Source organism: Drosophila grimshawi, unplaced genomic scaffold (genome assembly GCF_018153295.1).
Source record: "Drosophila grimshawi isolate 15287-2541.00 unplaced genomic scaffold, ASM1815329v1 contig_44, whole genome shotgun sequence".
Classification (NCBI taxonomy): Eukaryota; Metazoa; Arthropoda; class Insecta; order Diptera; family Drosophilidae; genus Drosophila; species Drosophila grimshawi.
The window spans coordinates 22,432,247-22,459,459 of NW_025063240.1; the positions used below are offsets into that span (position 1 = coordinate 22,432,247).

At 39.7% G+C, this 27,213-nt stretch overlaps 1 protein-coding gene and 1 long non-coding RNA gene across 2 annotated transcripts in view; both read right to left on the minus strand.

The window, feature by feature from the left end:
* Positions 1-660: 660 nt before the first annotated feature.
* On the minus strand, positions 661-5,480 carry LOC6557856 (tyrosine-protein kinase Src64B). The gene is made up of 5 exons (XM_001983218.3): positions 4,895-5,480; positions 2,097-2,316; positions 1,775-2,028; positions 1,397-1,704; positions 661-1,327 (listed from the first exon to the last, which is right to left on the minus strand). The coding sequence occupies exons 1-5, from the start codon at positions 5,157-5,159 to the stop codon at positions 713-715; spliced, it is 1,662 nt and encodes a 553-aa protein (XP_001983254.1). The 5' UTR covers positions 5,160-5,480; the 3' UTR covers positions 661-712.
* Positions 5,481-5,627: 147 nt separating this feature from the next.
* LOC122322627 overlaps positions 5,628-27,213 on the minus strand; it is a 28,312-nt gene continuing 6,726 nt past the window's right edge. The window contains exon 3 of the long non-coding RNA XR_006246725.1: positions 5,628-5,749. This is a non-coding gene — a long non-coding RNA (uncharacterized LOC122322627). The remainder of the gene's footprint in view (positions 5,750-27,213) is intronic.

The following is a 27,213-nucleotide window of genomic DNA, read 5'->3' on the forward strand; positions in this document are numbered from 1 at the left end:
TTTTAGTTTTGTGGAAAGTATCAGGAATCAAATTCAGCAGTAGAGTTAAATAGAATAATTGCGATGGATAAATAGATTGATAGATAGATAGATTGACAAAAATCTAAGCACCGATTAAAGTAGCATAGTAAATTGTTGTTTGTTGGTGTTGTTGTAAAGTTTTGCTTTTGTTTTTGTTTTTACTGCGATCGATTAGAAAAAATAAATCGATTTGCCATATTCGTTTCATTTATAATTGTTGTTTTTGTTCCTATTCATCATCTTCTTGGATTTGTTGTTCTTGTTGTTGTTGTTTTTGGTAAGCTTACAAAACTAGTTAAATACTTGCTATTTCAATAGTACATACAAGTAGTTGGTATATAAATTATAAAATAGTTTTTGCGTGTAAAATATAAAATGTTGCATTTCCACCGAAATTCTTCATCATATATACGCTTATACACAATATATATAATATACCATATTATATATATATGTATACCATATACATATAGAATTATGTAAACTTTATATGTTACTGTTGTTGTTGTTTGTTGTTGTGTATGCAACTAATGCCTTGCCATTTTAAAAAGTCTTAAGAATTATAGTAAATATGTATAAATGTTTACGTTACATATATATAACGTTATATATATATTTATATATAGATGTGTGTGTGTGTGTGTATGTGTGTTCTTGTGTGTGATGTGAGTGTTGTTGCTGTTGTTTTTGCCTAATCCTGCACCTCCCGATACGGCACCTCGGACGTCACCGAGAACGACTCAAAGTAATGATTCAAGAACTCAAACGTTGGCCTCTTCTCGGACACTGCGTCCCAGCATTGGAGCAGCAGATGATAGATATTGTCGGGGAAATAGTGATTTGTCGGCTTTGGCATGCGGAAACCGCGTTCAATATTCTCGATGACTTCGCGACTATGCATGCCCGGATAGGGCACTTGTCCGTACGTGAATAGCTCCATTAGCAGTATGCCATATGACCACACATCCGATTTGATGCTAAACTTGCCATAGATGATCGCCTCGGGCGCTGTCCATTTGACCGGAAAGCGAGAGCCCTGCTTGGGACAGTACTCATCATCGGCGATGACGCGCGCCAAACCAAAATCACATATTTTTGCCACATTATTCTCGCCTATGAGCACATTGCGCGCCGCCAAGTCGCGATGGATGAGCTGTTTGGACTCCAGATACTCCATGCCGCTGGCCACCTGTGTGGCAATATAGATGAGATCCTCAAAATGCAAATAGCGACCGTCGCCTTCGCGCAAAAAGTCCAGCAGGCTGCCCTTGGACATGTACTCCTGCACAATATAGATGGGCTCCTCCTGCATACCAAAAAGATACGATTATATATTAAATAAACTGATAGAGAGGAGAATGTTCAATTTACTCACCTGCGAACAGACAGCGTAAAGGGCCACAAGGCGATTGTGTCGAAACTTCTTCATGATGGCCGCCTCCTGGAGGAAGGCCGCCGTGGACATGGTGCCCTCACGCAACGTTTTCACTGCCACATCGATGTTGTTGCGCCACTTGCCGTAGAAGACCTCACCAAAGTTGCCACGACCCAGTTTACGCAGCAGTTGTATCTCTGAGCGTGGAATTTCATACTTGTCACGCAACTCGGGCCCCAGATCCCACATCTGTGGCTGCGGTTTAGAGCAGGGACGCGACAGAATGTGACACAGTCCCAGTGCGTTTTCTAAGAGGAAAGGAGAAACCGCATGAACAATGAACTCTAGTAATTGATGACCTGCTGCTGTGGTACTTACTGCTGTAGGCCATGACGAGGGCCTGGAGCGAGGGGAAGGTTTGATTTGTGGCTATGTAGTAGCCGCCATTGTCCAGCGGCTTGATGCGATAATGCTTCACATGATAGCCACGCCCATCCTCCCAGTCCTTCACCGACAGCGAATAGCCATTGGGATTGTGTTCCGAGGGACGCACCAAAAATGTGCCACGCGGATTCTCCTCAGCCAGCAGCAGCTTGTCCGCCTCCTTGCGTAACACGTTCTCAAAGAACCAGCTATTTAGGCAGAGAACACACATCACATTTATTTATATATAACTTATGTACTTGCAAGTTGAACTTACTCTTCACTGTTGACGCTGCGCTCCTCGGCAACAAAGTTGAGCGGAATCAGTCCCTCCTGGCGTGTGGTCAGATTGACGACGCGCCACCAGTCGGACTCGGTGTCATCAATGACCTCCATGCGGTCTCCCTTCATAAAGCTCAAGTCGGACTCATCACGCGATTTATAATCGTAGAGCGCGACAACTACGCGTCTCTTTGGCAGAACACCAGGTACGCCAGCTGAGAGAGAAAGAGAAAGAGAGAGAGAGAGAGACAGAGGGTGAGCAAGGGATTCACTCATAAAAAAATATATAAATATAAATAAATACAATATAATTAAACTTCTAAATATAAGAAAACATTTCTCTTATAATGAGAAAGACTTTCCTAAATCGATAATCCCAAAATGATGGCATTTCTCACTATTTTTAGATAGTATATAGATGAAATTTACTTTCTCGACTACGATATTAGAGTTTAGCTGTTGTCTGCTTTGCAAAACTTTCAATTTTGGAAATTTTTTTTCTGAATAATAAAGTATCTAAAATTCAGGGTGATTTTTATTTTGATGTGAGTGTGGCAAGAGTTGGCTGCAGGCGGCAAATACATAGATGCTAAGTTAGTGGCAATTTTCGTCTGGCTGAGGCTGATGTGGCAAATTTGATTTGCCGTCAGCGAGGCGAGGCGCGGCTAGGCGTCGTTGCCTTAAACTGCAATTTATGGGCAACAAATTGGCAAATATGAATTTATATAACATGCCCCGCACGCAAATCGAGTCAGAATCTAATTGGAAGTTAATGAGTTGCGACACGGCGCAACTGCACTGCAGTCTCAGGCAAATGTTCAATTTTGTCAGGCATCAAGGACCAGTTACGAGGCTAGTTGGCCAAAACAATACAATTTCATATAATTTCTTGCCAAACCACATTTGTTTTTTCCACCCCATTTTGGCACTGAAGTGCATTTGACTAATTGATTTAGTTCACGCGGGGACAACTTGGACTGCTGCCTTGTTGTTTTGTTATATGTTGCAGCTGTTGTTGTTTTGTTGTTGTTGCCTTGTCCTCCATTTGGGACTTAAATGCTGACAGCGGGCCAAATGCTTAAATCTCAGCCTTTGTCGAGCTTACACGACCTAAGCCGCTTTCCCTCAACTGAATCTGGACACACACGCAACGCAAATAAAATGCAATGCCAACAGTTAAAAGCCAAATGCCCGAGCTAATCGAAAAACAAACAGCGACGCGATTAGGCCACCTCCTCCTCAACACATCTTTGAAAATTAAATAAGTAGAAAAATAAGTTAAATAGTTGACAGTCTGTCTGTAAGCAGTTTGTTCAATTTCAAAATACTCTTTGGTTAAGATCTGCTTTCAAACTACATAAAAGGTTATCGATAATGAAAATGGGTCAATTTTGTTTAGGCATTAACTCTTCGATCTGAAAACAGAACTCTCTATATTTTATACTTATTAAGAGCCAGCTTGCTTATGCAGGCAGACAGTCAGACATGGCTTAATCTACTCGGCTAAGAATTTACACACTTCATGTGGTAGTAGTGGCTTTCGATCGCCTGTTATATGCTTTGGCACAACATTTTTGTGCCCTCTTTACACATTTGACGTTGACGGCTTAAAAATGTTGGCTTATCAAGAATTCTAGATGCAAATTACCCAAAGGGAACTAAGTTCCCTTGACATTTAAGCATACTAAACTTGTTAACTGTACAAGCTAATAGCAATAAGTGAATTGCTTTTCGCTTTTACATTGGTCAAAACATTTCTTCATTTCCTGTTTGCTGTTTCCTAAACGACTTGCGCCAAGTGTCGACTACGAGTGCAGCTGTAATTATGCAATTTGCAGTTAAGTTTGTCAGGCAACACACACACATCCAACACACACGCACACCTTTGACTGGTCAAGGTTAGCGCAAATGGCAAACATGAGTGTGAGTGACCTTCTGCAGCCCAACTCACAAGTTCAGCTCATATGCAAACAAGTCGGATCAAACCTCTCCATTCCCCCGGGGGAGAGACGCAACTTTAATTACATATGTGTGTGTTTTATAAATAGAAACACTGGCATTCAGCAGGTCGAAAAGGCAACAGCTGGCAAAACCAAAAAGAAAGCAACTCAAATAGCTAATTAAAGCGACCAGGCCCCACAGGTAAACATAATTATAATTGTGGGTGGTGCTGTCAGCTGGTGCACTCAGACAAAAAATTACGCTGAATTTTATAAATTCAGCATGCTTTTCATGCCAAGGGGGGAAACCCTCATTATTTTATGTACTAATTTAAGGGTGGTTTTTTTAAGAATTAGAGAACAATATGTATGAAAACCAAGGGTTTTTTTTTCTATGTTTATAAATCGAAGGAATTATTATAATTAATTGTTGTTGTTACTCATAATTATTATTAAGATTTCACGATTATACAAACTATTATACATAGTTTATAAATTCATATAACTTAATCTGAAGAATAAGCTAACGATTTTACGAGAATTCGAAACCGAGTCCCTTCGACAGTAGACTCTAATATTGCAGTTGAGAGAGGGAGCTAATTTCATCATAATTTCTTAAAGGATTTTTTCTAAGAAGCAAGGTTTGCATTTCTAAAAAGTAGAAATGCATCTTTTAATAATAGAAAATATATCTAAAACTACATCTTTGGGATTGTCGCTTTAGGGCAATGCTTTCTAATGTTAAGAAAAATGATTGCTTATGTTTAGAAATTATTTCTAAAAACAAGAAGAATAACTTTCTAGTTTTGAAGTCAATTTTTTATCTGAGTGTATTGCTGGTGGTTCTACTTACTCGGTGTGGTGCGCGTGCGGATGATGTCGACGCCGCCCTTGGCGCCAATTTTTAATGGGCCACGATTTGGATCTGGGGTGTAGCGTGAATCCAGCGAGCCGCCATTGTTGTGCTTCTGACCAAGAGCAGCTGCCACTCCACCACTGCCACTGTTGCTGTTGATGTGCGTCTGGCCGAAGGTGTAGTCGGATTTCTTGTAGCCACCCGTAGGATAGGACAAAGCCAGCTCCTGATCCTGTCGCTTGCTGCAGCATTTGTTGCCCATATTGCAGCTGTTGTGTGAAGAGTTGTTGTTGATCTTGTTGCTGCTGCTGCGAGTTGTTGTTGATCTTGTTGCAGTTGCAAGTTGTTGGTTGTGTGTTGGCGTATAATTAGCAGCAGCTGCAGCGGCAACGCATATTTGGCATATTACGAGTTGTTCTACTTTTCTTGCAAATATTTACTTAATAATATTTTATTTAAATGTTTGGTTTGTTCCGCTGCTGCTGCTGCTACTCTTAGTTTCTGTATTTAGTAGTTTAAACTATCAGTCAAGTTGTGTGTTTATGTGTTGTGTTTATGTATGCGTGTGTGTGTGTGTGTGTGTGGTTGTGTGTGTGGGTGTATGTGTATGTGTTTAAAGTCGCCTTTAAGCTGCTTGCATCAAAAGTTGCATGGAGGGCATTGCCTTTTTTTGGTTTTGTTTATAATCGCTTTCAAAAATGCATTTCTTGTATAAAAAAAAACGTTGTAATTGTTGTTGTTGTTACAGCTTAGCTGGTTGCTGTGCGTTGTTGTTGTTGATTATCCTTTCGGTTGGTGTCCTGCCAGCGACCTCAGCCAGCAACTGTCTGCGCATTGTTCACGCTTGTCTACCTGCAGCAAAAACCAAAGTAAACAAAACAAAAAATTAGTTAGTACTCAGCTGGTATATAAATATTAATTTAAAGTGCATTTCAAAGCGAAGCCACACAAAAAGCTAAATAAATTAAGGCCCTCGAGCCGAGAGGGAACGACGAGCAGATATCCTGTAAGCACAAATGTCAAAAATTGACGAAATGAATAACTGATTAGTAATATTATCTTTATAGTTTCTATAAGTGAGAGTCTCACTGAGAGTAAATGTGCTTAGTATTTAAAAGATTAAGACCAAACTAGACTCAAAATCAGCCTACAAGCAAAACAAAAAACCTGCGATTTATATTTATATAAATTGTCATTAAAATATAAAAAACTTTAGTATGCATATACATGAGATTTATATTTTGGCACTCAACTGCCTGCTTGCTTAAGCATACCCACTTTTAGGCCAATTGAAATGGGCAACAGGGTAGACCGACTGTCTGAGTCAGTGACCCAGGCCCAGGCAGAGGAGAGGAGAGAGAGAGAGAAGACAGAGGAAAGAACAGAGTTACGTGCCTCTGCTGGACAGCATTGCAATTGGCTCTGTTTGCCTTGCTGCTGTGCTGCATCATGTCCTGTTGCAACAACTGCTGCTGCTGCTGTTTGCGACTCTCTCTGGTCTCTGGTCCTTAGATAAACGTTTTTGGCACATCATTTCACTTGGCTTGGCAGCAGGTTGACCAGCGCACAAGCGACAGTTGCTGTTGTCGCCGTTCGGACAACAACAGTGGCAAATGCAACTGCAACAACAAAAACAAACATCAACCACAACATTTGCCCGTCTGTTTGAAGCAGCTGCGAGTTTGAAGAAGAGTCCTGGTTGGTTTTCATTGTCTATTGACTTAAAGGCTGGCAGACATCTGTTTATTACTCAATTGGATAATTATGGGCTAGTGCGTGTTGCACACAGTGTGTGTGTGTGTGGCAACAACAACCACAACTGCTGCTGCTGCTGGTGGCTGGCTGCTGCATTGTTGTCACACTTGCACCCTCTAAAATAGTTTAATTGTTATCGTTGCGCATTTGCTGGCTGCTCCTCGAGTGCGTTTCTTTGTTTGTGTGCAGCTGGCATAAAATTGTGTTGCCATTTGGCACAGGATGGATGCATTTAGCAGCATTAACTAATATCCTGGCAGTGTCTCTCTTCGTAAGCCGAGCCAGCCAATTGTCAAAGTGCCACTTAAACTGCATTAAATTTGGAGACAACAAAGAAATTGAGAGTTCAATGAATATGGATTGAAAATGGACAAAAGGACAATGGCATCAAAGTCTGCGCTTGTCGAGCGTTGATAAAAGCATCGAGTTTTAAATGCCAAAGAAATACAATAACCAATAACTTTGCACAAATTAAAATTTTTTTTTTTTGTGTCAAGTTCATGAACTGTTCCCAGCATCAGCCACAAAGGATCACCCAGGGGTCAACAGCAGCAGCCACAGGAGCAACAAGGAGCCATAAAAACGCAAACACGACCAGACTTAATAAGCTCAATAAAACTTTGGCATTTTACAAGCAACAAAAAGGTGCTTTGCAAAGCAGAACACAAATATGAAAAGAATAAATAATAAAAACTTCAAATATAGTTAAAAGCAATGAAAAATGTATTTGAACACAAGCAATCAATACTGAAGACAAGTTAAAATAAGATTATGACGAATGAGCTATATTTTTTAAAATAAACAATTCAGATATTATTGTATTAATTTCCTCAAAAAACTTGTTATGTTTTAAATATTTTAATTAAACAGATGATAAACCAAAGGAATTGTGGTGGATTAGAAAACCTTAAGAATTTTGTATATATTATATGTATACGCTTTTATCTGGATATTTACAAATGCTTTTTTACATATATCATTGATTGAATTATGAGCGTTATAATTTCCGACAGTTTTTTGATGTTGTCCGATATTTGTTTTTTTTTTGTAGAACACATCATTTGTAATTGGCACAACACATGCCGCTCTACCGGTCGACAGGTGGCGCTTTAAAATTGCGCATGACATGGACAAAAAAAACTGACTCAATTCGAATCGGTTTTTGCTTTGTTGTTGCTTTTGTTATTGCGAGGGACATAGGGACGAGAATTGAAACTGAAAATATGAATATTTCATTCTGTAGCTGTAGCTGTAGCTTGGCTTGGGACGAAGGGGAGTGGAAGTGGATGGAGTATGGAGGGTTCAGTGGCAGTTGCCAGCTAAAAGTCCAAAAGCTGACAGCGACATACTGTGCCATGTATGTGGAATACACACACTCTCAGTAGGAGACTCTGTGTGTGTGTGTGTGTGACATGACATGAAATTGTAGCTTTGCGCTGAGCATTGTATTGGTGTCGCCTCTTGCTGTTGTTTGGTAAAATGTCCACTGTTCGAGTGGACAAAACGAAATGAATACTTAATTGGATATTGTGGCTTTGAATGCGCCTGAAAGGCGGCAACGACAACGACAACGACAACGACATCGGCAACAATAACAAACGCAAATCGCAAATGCATGACATGAAATTCATATTGATGTAATGTTCTACTTGCTGTTGTTGTTGCTATTGTTGTTGTGGTTGGTCAGCAGGAATATACATTTAAAGTACGAGGCGACCATCAATCAACATCAACAGCAATAAAATTTAAAGGGCTTCGTTCGACATAATCCAAATTATTGTAAACTAAAAGTTTTAAATGGCCAAAGCACGTAAGCTGATTATTATCAGTTGAAGAGTTTACATGAAAACTACATTTTTAAACGATGGCTCTCACGGAATAAGCCGGACTTAAAATTTATTGCGGTTTATAAGGATATTTCAGGGAGTGCCTAATAGGACCAGAATCGTATTGTGGCATACGAAAAGATACAATATAGGAGAAAAAGATGTGGTATCCTAGGAAAGCATAACAAATCTCAATCTGATTTTAGCATTAATAATTAGTGTTGCTGCTGCTCCAATAATAATATTAATAATACATTATTTCCTTAGCTGTACTATTTAGTAGTTCGTAGTTGATAGGTTTTATTTTGATCAACACATAAAACGTTGTTTCTGCATGAGTTCAACTTTTAAAGAGATATTTTCTATGCCAGCTATATGTCCAGAGTGATCCGATGAAAGATGACTACATGCCAAGAGTGTCAAAGACAAAATACCAGCTATTCATAGTGGCCTGACAGCATTTCTTAGAGTTTGCATCCAGTGCCGAAACTTTTGAGTCCATTACTTAACTCCAGTCTTGCCAACTGGGCATCATTTATTATTCTCATACGCAATAAAAGGATGGAGGAAAGTGGTCTCAATGGAACTGTTCTTGGTTCACATTAAATAAATTAACAAAAGTAAAAATATATGCGTGACATAATTCTGCAATACACCTAAAAACTGACAATAATAACCGAGCTGAAGGCCTGAGTTTTAGTTTAAGTTATCCCATAATATAAAGCCTAAATAAATAAAAAAAAATCTAACCTTTTAATTAAATAAATAACTTGAGCCACAATCTTAGCTCACTGCTTAGTTTGTTTATATATAATTCTCACATTCCTTTTGCGTATCAAATAAAGCTCTTTTTAGCATACAAATTGTGGCTGCCCGTTCCCTCAATAGTAGTTTGTTTTTCACCGATTTCACAAGAAAACTGAGACAGACCGAGAGAGAGGCGCAGAGTCGATCCCTTGGCGGGGGGCATAGCAAACCAAATCGCCGCACATCCAATAAAATCAAATTAAATGCAAAAAAAAAAATATGAAAAGGCAAAAATAAAGGCAGACGCCATGAAGGGGGGCGTGGGAGGGGCGGGGGACATTTGGGCGCGTTGACTGTGCGACAGTTTGGGGCAAGGCAAGGCAATACTCGAGGACATAAAGGCATTAACTGTAAATGCCGTAATGTCGTCATTTCCTGATGACAGCCCAACAAAGAGACAGATACACCCACAGCACATTTATATAGAGACATATATACACATATAAATATGTATATATGCATGTTTGTTTGAAGATTTACATACAGCTTTTGTGGTGGGTTGGTGGGGCATGCTCTTGTGTGGGTGCTCGTTGTGTTGCTACTCAGTTTTATTATGCCACATTATTACAATACCGTGTACCTCCCCTCCTCGCTTCTATTTGTCAGCTGCTGAGTTGAGAATGCCTACTTAAAAAGTCAATTTTTGTGACGTCGCCGAGTTCCTGTTGCCGTGTGGCAAGCATCCACCTGCCCCGCGTTCTGTCTAGCGTCTATCTGTCAGTCGTTCACCCTTAAACGTCACGTGCTATCGATTAAGTCATATACACACCCACACACAAACACATACATACACTTGTACTTGGCAACAAACTATGCCACAGCAAGTTGAAATGTGGGCCAATGTGAGGCAAATGGCTGCTGCAACTGCTGCAAGTAACAAATATAAATGTAGATTTATTTATCCCTGGTTGCGAATAAGTTTCTCGTCTTCCTCTGTTTTGTTGTGCATAAGAAGTAAGTGAAATATTCCCCAGTTGCCATGCCACATGCAAGCTGAGTGGCAACATTTTCCCAGCTATTTCGCAGCATTTTGCCCATATTGAAATTCAATTTGCTTGCCACGGGGACAAATTGCATAAAATATTATCTACGATTGCGACATTGGCATTGGGCTTGGCTTTTGCTTTTACATTTCCATAATTCAATAAATAAATGCATCCATAAATCTATCACAAATTAATAAATGTATAAATTTAATATCAATATCAACATCAATATCAATGAATATATATTTTCGCATCTTTATAATTTATGCGTCTGTTTGTGAAGCTCACAAATAAGACAAATCAATACACAAGTACATTCATTCCACAGCAAAGGGTTCAATGTAATACACATTTTATAGTATCACAGTTGTGGCGGGTAGATACCGACTGCAGGGTACTCTGCAAAGGCAACTACTATTGAAATACTACTGCGAAAGCAATGTTTATGGATTATAATCCTTGAACGGTATTTAAGATAATCTCATTGAGGATAAGCAGAAATCAAATCGAAACTGTTCCGGTAAGTAAAATGCAAATGTTCCTGTTCCAAATGTGAAAGTGCAGAACATTCTTTTTCAACCTTTCAAAAAACAGCGTATAAAAAAAAAATTCATGTAAATACCAACTCAATTGAAATAAAGTTCTTTGTGGAGCCAAAAAAACAAAAACAAATGAGTGTAAAAATAAATATGATTAAATATTTATTCAACTCGGGGCAATGTCTGTCAGGTAATTACACATAAAGTAAATACTTTATACGCGTTACTTTTAAATGAACAGAAATAGTTGCGCAAAGAACTCAACTATGAATAGCAACAAATTAAGGCAAATTGGAGCTGGATAAAAAGAGATGAGTAAAATTACACTCAGAAAAAACCTAAATGCAATTGCAGACAATAATTTTGATGAAACATATTTGTTTCATATCTGTTTGAAACTCAACTTGTTGTACGAAGTAAGCGCTCGATGGTGCGAGCGGGGGGAGGGTGTTTGAATGGTTTTTGGGTCTGGGTCGCTTTGGACCATTTGGGTAGTTGTAGTAATGACAACCACGCGAGGGCTGGCATTACATTAAAATGATTGCCGCCGTCAGCTGTCGCAGCTTTGCAAATGCCATTAAACAAATGAACTCTAAAAGCAATAAGCATAATAAGCCAGAGTTGCGAACTGATCATATACTCAACATATCAAAATGTATATATATTTATGTGTATATATGCATATAAAATATTATGACCGACTTCAGGGCCGACGTGATAAGTTCATGTGACAGAATCAATCAGATGGCCCTGACAACAGCAGCAACTAACAGCAGCAGCAGGCGGCACCCATATGGAGATTACAATATAATAAGCCAAATGGGGGCAACAGCGAGGGTGATGTGTGGGGGTGGCAGCAGTAAGTACTCCATATATACACATACTTATATGTATACGAATGTGTTTGTTCAATTAAAAAATAGTCACGTAGTTGCGCAAAAATAAATTCAGACAAAAAAAAACAGCAGGCGGTAAATTCAATGGGCAGCACATTACAAAGTGCAAAATTCTGTTTGTAAGCCTTTAAATAATGCATTTATTAAAATACCCTGTAATGGATGAGTCGAATGAGTAGCTAAAGAGAGGAAAAGCAATGCGTCATCAATTAAAAATCACAGTTTCTTGTATTTAAATCTATAATCAATATCAAAAGACCCAAAACTAGAAACACAAAAGCCACAACAACAAAGTTGTCTTATACTTTCAGAGAGTATCTGCCCGTCGAGTTAAATTAAAGCAATTTTTAGACAATTCTTTCTACTCTTTTGTTTACAAGTCTTTAAACAAACCCAGGAGACAAAAACTAGTCCCACAAAGTTGTCTTAAAAGCGTTAGAGAGTATCTGCTAGTCGTGCTGATGGAAAATACAACAATTTTGAAAGATTCTATTAAAAATCACAAAGCAAACGCTAAATGACAAAATGTACAGCCACAAAGTTTTTAAACGCTCTAGAGGGTATCTGTTAGTCGAGCTAATGCAACTTCCACATACTTTTTAGCCTGTCTGGCGCCACAGTGCGTGTCACAAATGAACTCACAGCTGGACGCAGACTAGAATACAAGTTAAAGCTGTGGAATGCAGACACTGCCAGCCACTGCTTCTCCAGCGGAACGTGACCAAAGCAGAGGGGAGCTTAGACTCCAAATTAGGTGAGGGGGAGACGAGGAGTGTTGGGGGCGGTTGTGGCATTTGTGGGCGTGTCGCTTGTAACGCACAATTTGACGCATTTTTATCGTCAGGCGCTGTCTCAATGAACGTGTGAAGTTGCCAACTGCAGCTGGAGAAGAACGGAGTTGGAGTTTGAGCAGGCAGGCAAAAAAGAGTCAGAGTCGAGAGTGTGGAGAATGTGACCCAGGCAGGAAGGAAACGCTGCGTGCCCGCGGCACATAACACTTGCTGCCTGATGACTGCCTCGTGTTGGGTGGTTTTATTTTATTTGTGGGTGGCTGCTGCGGTGGCGGTGGCGACGTCGGCGCGTGGCTTTTGTCAACCTCAACATGCAACGAGGCGACATGACGAGATGAGCTCATTAGTTTAATGGATTCAACACACAAAAGTCCCTCCCCCGCCTTCTTTACCCTCGCTTACTCTCTTGTGTGTGTGTGTATGTTAGCAGTCAGTGGCCTCAGTTTCAGTTTGTTGCTACTAATGAAATATTTGTTTATTATGCATTTTACTTTGTCTAAAATCATTTTAGCTACATTATGTCAGCAGCCAGCGACAAGTGGCTCGGGGTCAATGGAAGCCAGCCAAAGGATTACGACGAGCGCCATTCACCCAAAAAAACAAAACAGTCAACGACGCCAAGTAATTAGCTGGCAAAACAAACAAACAACGAACAAGCAACAACAACAACCGGCAACACGAACAAACCTTACAAAATGGCAAACAATTTAAAAAAAAAATTAACCCAGAAATCTAATTAGCGAAAAAAAAAACACCAAAACAAACAAAAAACAACGATAAAACGTTACATTTTTGAGAGCTGCGTGTTTAAACGAGGGCTGCAGCAACATCAAAAAGATAGCAAGTTGACCCGACTAGCAGATGCCCTGCACTCACCAAAAGCGATAAGGAATGACTTGCTCGGACTTATAATTCGCTTAAATGAGTCAAAACTCAACCGATTTTGAAAAACAAGAGCACTCTGACCATGGCTTCATCTATAGATTAATTCTATATCTAAACTTTCAACAGCTATAACTTTGGTCTGTAGATAAATCGTATATTTATAATTTACAACGTGATTCAGGTTCAACAATAACTGGGTGTTTTGAAGATAAAGATGGATTTCTGATTTTATATTGAAAATCATATTGTTGCTTATTATGTACTAGCCAGGAAATTCTTGAACTTTTCCCCAATTTTCAAATGCCACAACTTGGTCAAAACTGAACCGATTTTCAATCACGAATGCATTTTAAATAATTGAACAGCTTTTAATAGTTACTAATTACATATATATGGCAACATAACATTTGCTCAAACTGATTGTGCCTAATTGTTAATACACACAGTGTATATCAATATCAACAGAAAAACGCACAACAGCAAACAGCAAAAACGGCACACACCAACACACACACCAACACACACACAGACACACTCACACACACAATAAACACACACAGACACAGCAAAAAAGGGGGGCGTTGATGTGTTCAACGATGACGAAATCGAGACGATGAAAAAACCAACACAGAGAGGAGCAGAGTCGAGGAGGGGAGCTGGGCTCGAAGCAGGGCAAACGTCATTTGTCGCATGTTTGCTTGCTGCTGGGTGTTGAAGGGTAACCTGAGCAGTGGCATGCCACGTCCTACGCCGGGGAATGACCAGGACGAAAGTAGAAAATAGCCGGATCCGGATAAGCACACTATGCTCCTGCTGCTGCTGCTGCAATGGAACCAGCAATTGTCGGAGGGAGCTGCTGTAATACTAGTTTGCCATTGTTAGTGCCACAAACAAGAGCAGTAAGAGTCAAGAGGGGGTGAGGTTAGCTGCTGCATGAGGCATTCAACTTAATTGCATGTTAAACAGGCACAGCGAAAAAAAAAGAAGAAAAACTTAAATTATTAAAACAATATTTGTGTGCAACTGAAGCGGGTAGCGGCAACCGGAAGTGGCAAAGGACAAGCTTGCAACGCCAGAGCGTGAAGAAGACGAAGCTGAAGAAGAAAATTGCTATGTAGCGTTAATAGGCGACTTGGCGCCAGGACGACGGAAGACATCGCAAGGCAGGACACGGGATTGGGAGTCCTGTTAGGTGGCAATATTTACACGTCTTGTTTGTACAAACGGGGCAAGAGTCGATGGCCATGACGACAACAAGGACGACAAGGATAATCGTCAACGTTGTCGTTTATAGCCCGAGAATCCAATGTCACACGCGGCATTAATGTGGCATGTGGCAGGTGGCAAATGGCAGGCCCAAGGCGACGCCTCCTACACGCGCACGCACAGCTAGAGATGGACTTGGGACTGACCAACTGACTGACTGGCTAACAAACTGACTGACTGTGACTAAGTTGGGGCTAATCAACAAATAAATATTTGCTACAACAGCTAAAGAAAGAAATCCAAGGCAACCGAATGCCAAAGAAATTAATTGATTAAAAATATAATAAAGATGTATAATGAAGTTGAGCATAGGTGTGTAAGCAGGCAGGAGAAAGCACCTCCAACCCCATTATGTGTTTATATACTTCTATATGAACAGTCGAGTTTATCTGGCTATGTTCATCTGTCCATCTCTATAAACTAGCCTCAGAGACTAAAAAGGTGAAGATTTTAAATTTTGACTGCATGTTCTCGATTACCAAAGGCATGTCAGGATTATGTTATTTTAAGGATAACTGCGATCGCAATAAAAGACACAATTATATAGGTTTAGCCTTATATATAACATATCGATGACTACTGTATCTGTAGATACTTTATTTACTATCTTTCTAGTATCTATAGATTCGTGATTTATCGATACTATAGATGGATACTTTATTTATAATCTATATTATCCATAGGGTATTTGATTATACTCATTATTGATTCTGTAGATATTTGATTTACAATCTTTTGAGTATCTGTAGATACTTGATTAACACTCTTTATATTATTTTATTTATATTGTAGATACATGAAGTGCAATCCTTATAGTATCTATAGATACAGTACAATACAGTATAAATACTTTATTTACTATATTTATAGTATTGGTAGATCACACATACATATATTAATAGTCTTTATATTATCTGTAAAAACTTCTATATGTATCCGTATCTTTAAATATATGATTTACACTCTTTATAGTAACTACAGATACTTTATTTACTATTAACCACAATCGTCGCTTAACGTAAATTTAACGTGCCCATCTCTACGGCTTATCGACATTGTATTGCTTTATATCCTGTTGATGCCGCATGCCCGCCCCATCCCTGACTCGACTCCTCTCTCGCCTGGAATTCGCTGGGTGAGGTCATAGCAAAAGCTGTATTTATATCGTGTTGGCATTTTATACAGCCAGAGCCAGAGCCAGGAGTCAGAGTCAGAATTAAGCGACATACAATGCGGCTATTTTAAGACTTGAGCTATTTATATACCCCGAGTGGAGCAGCAGAATGGGGAGAGTGGGGGCAGTGGAGAGGTGAGCATAAGGGTCTATAACCGCTGTGGGTCTCTCGAGTACAGCAATTAGTCAAAAACCAGAAAAACAAAAAAAAAAAGTGTGCTTTACGATTGGGTTTCGATTTTTTGGTTTGAAACATCTTTTGCAGCATTGGCAGCCGTGCCTCATTTGTCTTGTGTGCCACAGGCAATTGGGTCAAGCGTGGCATGTACACACGTGAGCATGTAAACCGCCCCGCCCCTTCCCCCTTCCCCTGCCGTCCACACCCCCTCTCCATATACCTCAGGGGGCACACACTGCTGTTATCGCAGTTGCGGCGTCAATTATGGCCAGCAGCTTTATCTGCCTACCGATTGGAAAATAACAACGAAATACTTTTTGGTAAAATGTTTGATGCAGTCGCAGCAGTCATTAGCTGAGCTCAGCTGACCCCAAAACCCAAAAGAACCCCAAAAACAAACCCAAAAACGAAATGAAAAATGGTATTTCATTGTGCTGATAGCAGAGTTAGTTGCATGTGGAAAAGTGCAGAGAGTTGGGGGACAGACAAACTCTTATCACACGCACAAATAAATGAACAACCAAAAAAGGGGGAACGGGAATACACTTAAAAAATTAAGGTATTATTTTCTTTGCTTACTACTTTTTACAAATATTCCTCTTAGTAATTGATTTAAACATTTGTTTTCATATTTTGAAGAAAATTCTTCTAAAAACCAGTAAAATGTTCTAGTTTTTAGGGCGATTTTCATTTCAGATCGATTTTTTTCTATAATTTCAGTGCGATTGATTTTCCGAGTGTGGGAATCGGAATGGGACTTGGTGAGTGTGTCCAACAGCACTTATATCTTCTTAAATCAACTCACAACAAGGCAAAGCAGCTTTATTGAACGTGAAATTGCCACTTTGCCACATGTGGCACCTAGCTCCGCAACTCGGCATGAGGTCAACATGTGCAGCCGCAGGAGGAAGAGTAGAAGATCAGGGCATGCAGCATTTGCATGCATAGTGGCAACAAACAACAAGATGACAGCTATGCTCCACATTTTTGCGACATTTGCAGCCGTTGCAAAAGTGTTACATGCTACGAAATGTGGCAAAGCTGGCAGCAAGTCCCAGTAATTTCAAATTGGACGCGTTTATAAATTCAAATTTGCAAATATGCAATTAATAAAACCAAGCACGAGAATTTCCCCAGACGAGGGAGTGGGGGCTGGTAGAGGAATTCCGTTGCACCTGCTCCTGCTCCACATTAGCCATGATTGAATTGAATAGCACAGCGAGCAGATAGTCAGCAATTCAGCCAGTTAGTCGGTTGGCAAAACCCAAAACTCCACAAGCGGAACATTCCGAGCGGAAATTTCAGCAACATCCGACTTGAGTATTTAATTTCCTTACGGCGCATTGCAGCAATCCGGCGACTGATGTCATTCCGCGCCGCACGTTGATACCACGTGCAACGTGTGGGACAGACAACTTCAGCGACTCGTGAGGCAGACGTGATGTCGCATACGCAAATGGTTGGTACAGAAAGCGAGGGGTGTGTTGCAGACAGCAGACAGCAGACAGCAGCAGGAGCTGGAGCAGGAGCAGGTGAAGTCGCACGGGAACATAACATAAATAGAAACAGCCACAAAGCCTGACAACGCGACAAAGTTTCACCATTCAAGCAAAAACCCGCCCGCATCGAGGATACCTGCATGCAACATATACAGTTACAAGCACATACACACACATACACATACCCAACATAGTCAAAGAAACAACCCCCACGCGTATGCGGCTGAAATTATGAATGAAGCCAAAGATAAGCAAAGCAACAGCAAAAAGGAAAAAGGAAAAAAGACCAAAACAAAAAACAATACAACAAAATTGCAAGCAACGTCGTACTGCAGATGCTTTAAAAAGGAGCAACTTTAACTTAACTGAAGTATATGAATTCAAACTGAATTTAGAGCAAAAACCGAAATATCTGCCGACAGCCGACCCACATAGTTGAGAAGGTTTTGCTCTTGATAAAAAGTTTCTCATACAAAAACTAATCTTTTTGTCAGATTGATCCCTCTGACAGCTATATGATATAATGATACGATCCGGCTACGACATACGTGCTGCCTGCAGCAAAAAGAGGGGTATATGCCAAGTCTTATTAAGATATCTTTAAAATTGAGGGACTTAGTGGGTGAAGGTTGTCCGAAACAAGTCAAAGAAAACATTCAGATAAGTTTTCAACATTCACTTGAGTAAAATTCACTTTATTGAGGCACTTTCTTATTAATTTGATCTAATATGGCGAGGGTAGAAGCCCATGGTGGAGCCAGGGAATATCATCTAATCCATTTCACAAGACTGATGAGCACTGCTGCTTGGCACAAACTAAACTGATCAAGAATTTACGTGCATTTTATCTTTCAAGGGTATACAAATAAGCCTAGAGCCGGAACCAAACCGAAATTCGGATTGGTCTAATGTCCTTTCAGTTGAAACTTATCTATATCAGATTAATAATAATCACGACTCTTTCTAAAAATATATACCTAACCAGCTACAGATCTACCTGTATTTAGCTATGGATTCACTCCAGTACATGTATAGTCACGTTCTCCTTAACATTAGTCAGCAAATTCAATTTGTACCCTTTACCCTTTTTGCACAGAAAGCTCAACACATCAGCGTAACGCCATGTGCTGCTTCTGCTGCTGTTGCAAGAACAAATTCACATTGGGCAGATTGCTGGTGAGTTGCGTCATTTTCATGCTTAACAACTTCAACAACAACAACAACAAGAACTGCAATTCAGTTTTGTAAAGATTAAAAATTGTATTGTGTGTGCTGCTTGCTTGGGACTGTGTGTTGTGTGTGTGCTTGTGTGTTGTGTCTGGACTATGGACTGTGAGGGTCTGTGCTACCTTTACTACTTGGAGAACAGGATGCAAGTCTAGGGGCATAAAACTTTTTAGCACTTTTATTGCTGTTGCCCGTTGTTGTGTGTTGTTTGTTGATGTCGTCGTCGTCTTCGTTGTCGACAGGCGACAGGCAGTCAACACTCAGACGACAAATTGTCAGCTTGTTGACGAGCGAGCAGCAGCGACAACAACAGCTGCGACAGACATAAACATTCAGCTAATAAAGCAAACTAAACCCTAAAGTAATTGGGGTGAGGGGAAAATAGGAGCTGCTTGTGAGCCGAGCTAAGCACTTGAACAACATTAAACTCAACTCAACGTTCGCTGCTGTGATTATTACATGTTGCATGACGCCGTGTGTCGCATGCCGACCTCAAAGTGTGCACCGTCAAACTCAAAGTGCGCTTATCAACGCCCAAAGCGAGATTATTGCCAGATGAGCAGAGGCGGGACAGAGAGTCAGAAAGAGGCTCAACACTTGGCGGCAAGTTGCAGGCAAATATATTTTATAGAGCATACATGATGGGTGCCTTTGGCTACGCTCTCTCAATGTCTGCTGAGTGCGGCGACTTGACATAGTTCTGCACCCATCCCACCAAACACCCCAACCTCCCCCACTCAACCCACAGCCTCAACACAATCAGAAATAAATCGCACTAAAAACTAGAAAGTTTTCCTTGTTTTTCGAAATAAGAAAATATTTTTTATAGTTATATGAATACTATTATTTAATAATAATTGTAAATAATAAAAAAGCTGATATAATAATTTTTCTTGGAACCTTCAATTTTAATAATATTAGTATGGGCAGTGTGCTTTTTTTGTTGAGTGTAGTGAGCGTTACAGCTAAAGTTGATTTATGCAACAGCTTGCCACAGCCAGCCAGCAGCAAGCAGCTTGTACAACACTTGTGCAGGCGGCATAATATTATAAACTTGAAGCTTTACACCTATTAAAATGTACACAAATGACGGAGAGTGTGTGTGCATAGGTATAGGTGTGTGTGTGTGTGTGCTTGCCACTCAAAAAACTAGCAGCGCAAAATTGGATTTAATCCTTGTCAGCTAGAGAGAGGGGGGACGTTGCCTTGGTTGCAGTTTTCATTAAATTTGTTGCCACTTGCAACACAGCCCAGCAAGTTGCACTTATGTGCCGTTATTTTATGCATGAAACCAAATAACAGCACACAATTTTAAGGGCTTCCTCCTCTCCTTGTGGGATGTTCCCCATGGCGCATACATAACTTCATTAAGGCAACAAATTGAACCAAACTTGAGCTAAACTAAAAAAACATTGCCTTTAAGACTATAAAGTTTTTCCTATTTTTCGAAATGGATATTAAATATTAAATAAAAGTGTCTCAAAATTAGAATCGACAATATATGGTAATTTTTTATTTTTATTTTTTGAAAGAATTAGGATTTGCATTTATTTCTGTAATGTAAGAAAATTATTTTTTTCTGAGTGTACAGTATCTATAAGAACCTAAAACCCCCAAGCCCAAGCCCCCCAACCAAAAAACCACCCCTGAAATAAAGAACAATATGAAATAGAAATACGAATATGAAAAAATATAATCCTCTTCAATTCTTGGTCGCGAGAGCCCGCTTAACCTTATCACCTTACCCGACGACCCCGTCCCCGACCCCAGCGCTGACCTCCGCCAAGTAATTAGCCATGGAAAGCCGAGCAGCTTGCAACTGGAGACGTTCCCGCCGAGGGTCGTCTCTTATCTAGGCAACCTTCAACAGAGGGGCGTCTGCCCCCAAATGAAGAGACACAGAGAGAGAGAGAGAGAGAAAGAAGGAAAACTGATTTGAGACACGTGCAACAAAACTACTCAAATCTCAAAGGGGGCGGGGCAGCAGGGAAACACTTCACAACTTTTGCATGCAACGACGCAATTGAACAAAATTCATTGCGTGTTCTGTGTGCCAGGAAAAAAACACAATAATTCAATTAATGGCTAAAAAAAAACAATTAGCGGTTATTAAAAATAAAAAAATCATCACATTTTGAATAATAAAGTGAAGATAGAAAACAAAGATTTCATTATTATTAAGCATCTAATGAATAGTTAAAAAGACAAAAGATTATGTCAAGGTCGCTTCTATGTCAGTCAATGCGGAATGAATAACAGATTAAAAATTCAGCTCAGCTTTTTGGGCCCTTGTGAAGGGTATTTTAGCTATTGTTGTGCAGCTTGTAACGCATTGAAGTAGATATTAGAGTAGCCATAAAGTATGTATATATATATATATACTTGATCCACAGTAGTCGAGTGAATATACTTATTTTCGTCCGTCTGTTGTTCAGTTTCGCAGTTAACTTTAACTTAACTTGACTGACAACAGTTTGACTCCATTCCAAAAAAGGTATCTTAGCTTCGGCTTACTTTAGGCAACCTCTGTGTCTCTCTCTCTGTTTTGTTATTAACCATGACAATGATAATTAAAACCGCTCTACGCTAAAAGTTAGACACACTTTGCTGTTTTGGCCATCAAAACAAAGCATTTGACTCGTCTCTGCAGTTATTTTTCCTACTCAAGCCAAGCGATTTGTGTAAAAGAGTCATTAAAAACAACAGCTTCAAAAGCTCATAAAATAAAAGCGTTGGTAAAACCAAAAAAAAAAAAAACAAAAAAAAGAGGCTGGTTATAAAAAATACATAGGAGTTGTTTAGGAGGTGCAGTTAAAAACTAGGCCTAACTCAACTTGAGCTGCTGCTGTTGTTAACCCGGCTGTTAACCTGACTGGGCAAGTGCCGAAAACTCGTTTTTGGACTCGACTCGACTCGCAAAAGAAGTGGAGCACATGCGAGGCAAGTTGAGTGGCAGATAGCAGCCTCTTGGCTATATAGCTGGTCCAGCTGGTCCAACTTTGTTTCTTTTTTCTTTTTATATTTAGTTCGGAATTGGGCACAAAACGAAAAGCGAGCTAAAGAATGGGAAAACACAAAGCCTCAATCATTTAGCATGTGGCAGTGTGGCCACACTCAGAAAAAAATCGTCCTAATATATACAAAGTTGTTTCTGGTTTTTAGAAATTATCTGTACAATTTATGGCGATTTTTTTTTGTGAGTGTAGGTAAAGACAAAATCCAATCCATTATTAGAATTTCAATCACATACCAACACTCGCACAGCAGAGACCAAAGTAAGGAAGGAAACTGCTCACAGAAAAAAAGAAAAGAAAAACTGGAACTAGTTCAAAAAGTGCTTGCGGCGAACCCCAGCTCAAAGTCCAGTTTATTTCTCTCACTGCTCTCTGCTCTCTGGAGAGATGTGTGTGAGTTGAAGCAAGTTAAATTCGAATTAGTATTCAATTTGCATAAACAAAGCAAGTACGCTAGATAAACTAGATATATACAATAACTACTACCAGCAGACAAAACACACGCATCCGTTTCACATCTGTCTTCTTATCAGTTGGAGCGAGCGAGCGCAAACAATGACTAAGAAACAAAATACTAATAAAATGTGCAAATATTGATTTTTATTTTCCCCCTCTCTCTCTCTCTCTCGCTCTCTCTCATTCTCTCTCTCTCTCTCTCTATGTGAGTGTGTGTGTGTTTTATTATACGTATGTATTAACAGGCAGCAACTTCATTTCGAGCTGCGAATGCGTGGTTAAAACAAAAACGCAAGCAAAACAAAACAAAACACACACAACAAGCTAACGCTTAAAATATTTCAAACACGTTGAAAAATTGAAAGAGAAACGACAGAAAAAAACTAAAACGACGACGCGTTAAAATCTAGCAACATTTTTAGCGTGTTTTATTTTATGTGTGTATATATTAAAAATCCGAAGAAGAAGCAGCGAAATAAACCTAAGAGTAACAACAACAAAACACACGCACGAGGCCAGAGCTAACAGCGAGAAAGAGAGAGAGGACGAATGACAGCAAAAACTGGTGCTTGGAGCAATCACATTTACTGCCCCGCCCCACACCTCCCTCAACGACAACAGACGATTCCATCTGACTGACTGAGCGGGGGGGAGAGCAAAGCATAACAACGGTACTAACGGCACCTCGCTCCCTCCCCCTCGTTCCATAAGTCTTAAGCAATTTAGCTCACGTGACCTGCTTACCGAAGTCAAAGCGAAGGCGCAAAAGGAAACGGTTGCTGCTGCTGCTCAGGATGCGCATCACTGCCTCTCCCCACACCCCACTTCCTCCCCCTCGTAGAGCCTACAGCACATTTCATATTTATAGAAAAGGCGAGAGGGCGTCGCGGAGAGTGCGCTGCACTCTTAGACCTACCAAAGCAAAGTAAATGAACCCGACCCTTTGCAGAGATGTATCACTTTCGGTTTTCTTTCTCTTCTTTCGTTTTATTTTTTTTTCGCCTTGTCAGCTGATGAGCAATCGCTACTGCTCTCTCGCTCTCTCTGTCTCGTCAACACTCTTCGCATCTTTATCACTCAATTTATATTTCAATACTCAAACACAGACACCCCTTATTATTAATATGTTGGTCAATGTTGTTGCTGATAATAATCGCATAAGGTCAAACAGAGGCGGTTGTATATATTGAAAATACATATTTGTATATATATATATACAAGGCAGAGGTGTGTTTGCATTTGCCACATGCAGTTGATTTAGAGTCGAGAGTGCTCGTCTCTTTATCTCTTTATAGATAAGCATGTGAATTTATGATTTTCTTCTTTGTTTCTTAAGCGATCTTCATGAAATTCTGTCTTGACATGTAAGATAGATCTTTCAAAATGTTGACTTATATTGCTATCGGTAATCGATTTTTATTGCAATTAACGAAACTGTGAGGATTATTTATCAAATTGAATAACTCCATCTAAATCTAAAGGCTTGAATTTTGAGTACAAGTTTTTATGTACCATACTTATCTTTCATATTTAACGTTTCGAGCTCTTATAGTCTTTGATATCAGCGTTTCCATAGAGGGGAACGGTTGTTGATGCTAATCACGAATATAGGTTCAGAGCATAAATATTTATATACTAGTTTACATTTCCTGTATGTAGTCGACTTGGAAATAAGAAACTTAACTTACAATGACTTTAATCTCTTGAATCTACAGCACTGATTATTGTGATAAATATTTTAGTATCCATTAACTATCCCCTTATTGAGTTGCCTGAATAATTCTGCTTGGACAACCCAACTAGCAAAGTCAGCGATATGCCTATGCCAATATGTGCATTACTCTGGAGAACCACTTGGGTATTCTATGCCATCGTGTTTAGTGTTTATAATTAAAAGGGTTATCGACTCGTGTTCTGTGCAACTCTGCTATTTGCAGCAATGTTGCAAGCAACAACAAATCGCAGATGAAATTGTCTCGAGTGCCGCAGTTGGACAATCAAAGACTGAAGTGGATTGCAATAATAACAAGCGGCAAATATGTTATATATATAGAGGGAAACCAATTCTTGACAGTGGAGAGAGAGAGAGAGAGGGAGAGAGAGAGGGAGAGAGAGAGAGAGAGGGAGAGAGAGAGGGAGAGAGAGAGGGAGAGAGAGAGTAAGAGAGAGAGAGGGAGAGAGAGAGAGAGAGAGAGAGAGGAGGAGAGAGAGAGAGAGAGGGAGAGAGAGAGAGAGAGAGAGAGAGAGAGAGAGAGAGAGAGAGAGAGAGAGAGAGGGAGAGAGAGAGAGAGAGGGAGAGAGAGAGAGAGAGGGAGAGAGAGAGAGAGAGAGAGAGAGAGAGAGAGGGAGAGAGAGAGAGAGAGGGAGAGAGAGAGAAAGCAGACCCAACCCAATTCAACCAAATCCCCAACAGCAAGTGCAACAAACTAAATAACTTAACATGCAATTTATGGCATGCCACACAGAGGAGTATGCGTCTGTGTGCGTGGCAGACACTCACAAATGCGAACATGGAAACGGTTTTTCGGTTTTTGTGCCTTTTTGTTGTTGCTTTCGCAGTTTCATAGTTTTCGCATGTGGTGGGAAAATAGATTTGAAAATTGGCTACGCACAAAAGCCACATGCATTAAATGCCAATAGAAAGTATATGTAAATGTTGCCAGCGTTGCAAGTGTTGCACAATTGAAAATAACACACATCCCTCTCGAACGGAAGTCGAGTTAAGTTTACAGCAACAGCAGCAACAAAAAGTGGCAACAGCCTCTCTCAAAGCCAATTTGCGATTTGCGATTTTTATTTGCTGTTTGTTGTCCAGTTTGGATTGCAAATATTAAAACTCATTTGTATGCAGGTACACACACAGTCACACACACACACACGCACACACACACACACTCATTCGGGTGCCTGCTTAATTGCACTGAGCTGTATATGCACTTGAAGAAAAAAGTGTTGAGAATATTCTGTAGAAATGCAGATGTTATTAAAATCTAGCCAAAGTTAAAATAATCAAAGAACAAAGCTAATTTTTAATGTGCTAGTGGAGAGTGCTCGACTAGGAGATACACTGAACATTGCTGTTAAGTAGTTAGTTGGCTTGCTGATGGCCGTTTATTTAATATGGAAAAAACGATTTGGTTAAAAAAATTCGAGTTTCTTTTGAGATCTTAATTCATTTCTACGGCTGTTAAGATGTCTGTTTACGTAATATATTAATTGGATCGCTATTCTTTTAAAAATGTATAGATCTCAAAATAAGAACTAGAACTTAGTAAATTATTTATTATTATATTAAGTATAAAGACCGATTGCTCTTGAGCTTAATGAGTTAAGCGATTTTCGCTGAGTGTACAATCAGCATAATTTCTCATCCCATGGGATATCAAGAGGCTGACAGGCCCTGACACAATTGATATTGATTTGGATCTGCAACTGAAACTGTGTCAATTTGATAGCAACTAGCAACAACAACTCGCAAAAAAAAAACAGCTGCAACACTTAACACAAAAAAAAACTGCAACAAATAAATAAAACACAAAATGAGTAAAAAGGAAAAATTGAGACAAATAATCAGCAAAGTGCTTTGTTGGGAGGGGGTCGAGTGCCTGTGAAGTAGAAGGGGTAGCAGGGGTTTTAGCTGCCACTTGGAGCATGCCACTGAATGCCACACACAATTGCAGCAGCAGCAAAAAAAAACTGCAATGCACTCGAGACAAATAGTTGAGTTCAGGCTGCAACTGAGAATTGCGAATTGAGACTTGAGAATAGAGAATTGTGACGGCAGCTGCATTAAAAAAAAACTGTAACGAAGATTTCGCTCTCGGCGCAATCACAGCATGACATTTTCTACCCGGACGGAGAGACAGACGGACATATAGACAGACAGTCAACCGGGCAAGACAGGCACCGACTATAACAATAACTTTTAGCAGGCGCAACGACAAATTGCAAGCAAGCTGGCATCCTTCAGCTTGCTAGCTGCCACAATTCACTAACACATCCCCCCCCCCCCTACCCCTTCCTCCATACGCCTGCGACAAGTGGCATTGCATGTTTTTGCGGCACGCTTGGAGAGTGAGTGTTGGCAGGCAGCATTGCTTGAAATATGCTTGAAAATTTGTAGTAAATGTCCCCGAAGAGCGCGTTCCTATTATTCATGAACGGGAAAAAGGAATGAATCTGCTAGTCGACAGATGTGCTCGACTACGAGATGCCCTGTAGCTAAGCATGTTTTTTTTAATGAGCCTTAAGTGTTAGATTGTAAATGTGAATATGTCATTATCTCAAAGCTTTTACAATTACAATTGGCTATCGATATATATCAGGGTTATATATTAATATATATATACTGTATTTTATGTCAATTGAATTGCAAATTGTGGTTTTGATAGCTAATTAAGTGGAACAAGTTATCGGTCAAATTAAGTATTCCAAATTTCAAGTCTTTTATAGTCTCAGAGATCGACTTCTTTTTATGGATTAATCGATTCTCATCTGATGACGCTGATCAGATATATATATATCTTTGAGGATTCTCAGGTGCTTTCTGCTGCCTATTACTTATGCACAACTTCAAGCAACACTTCTTTAAACCTTTTCAATTGAATACAGGGTATGTAAAGAACTTTTTCTCAACGCTTCCATAAATCAAACAAAGAAAGTTAAGAATGTTAGTCAATATATGCTGCTGGCTTATAAGTTATTACTCAGCGCGTTTCTCAAAGAGCGTGACGCATGAACCGACCTTTAATCAAAGTTATAGACTTATATATATAAACACATACATAAGCATATATATATATGGAGTATAATAAAATCAAGTCAAGTAGTCCAAAGTTGTAATTAACCTAATAAAAATGTTCTTCAACATGCATAAGAAGTCTTTTTTAGTTTAAGTACTGAAGAACCTCAAAATGTTCTGAAAAATATGTCATTGAAGCGCTTTTCAAAAAATGTTACAAAATATGTTTCTTCCACTTTGAGCAGTTTTCCTAGTTTTCTTTCGTGACATTTTCAC

Excerpts from the sequence above, each read along its gene's own strand:
- LOC6557856 (XM_001983218.3), bottom strand. The coding sequence starts at position 5,159 with ATGGGCAACAAATGCTGCAGCAAGCGACAGGATCAGGAGCTGGCTTTG. Across the intron at positions 2,317-4,894 it reads CCGCACGCGCACCACACCGA|CTGGCGTACCTGGTGTTCTG; the intron begins GTAAGTAGAACC and ends TTTCTCTCTCAG. Across the intron at positions 1,705-1,774 it reads CCTCGTCATGGCCTACAGCA|AAAACGCACTGGGACTGTGT; the intron begins GTAAGTACCACA and ends CTTTCCTCTTAG.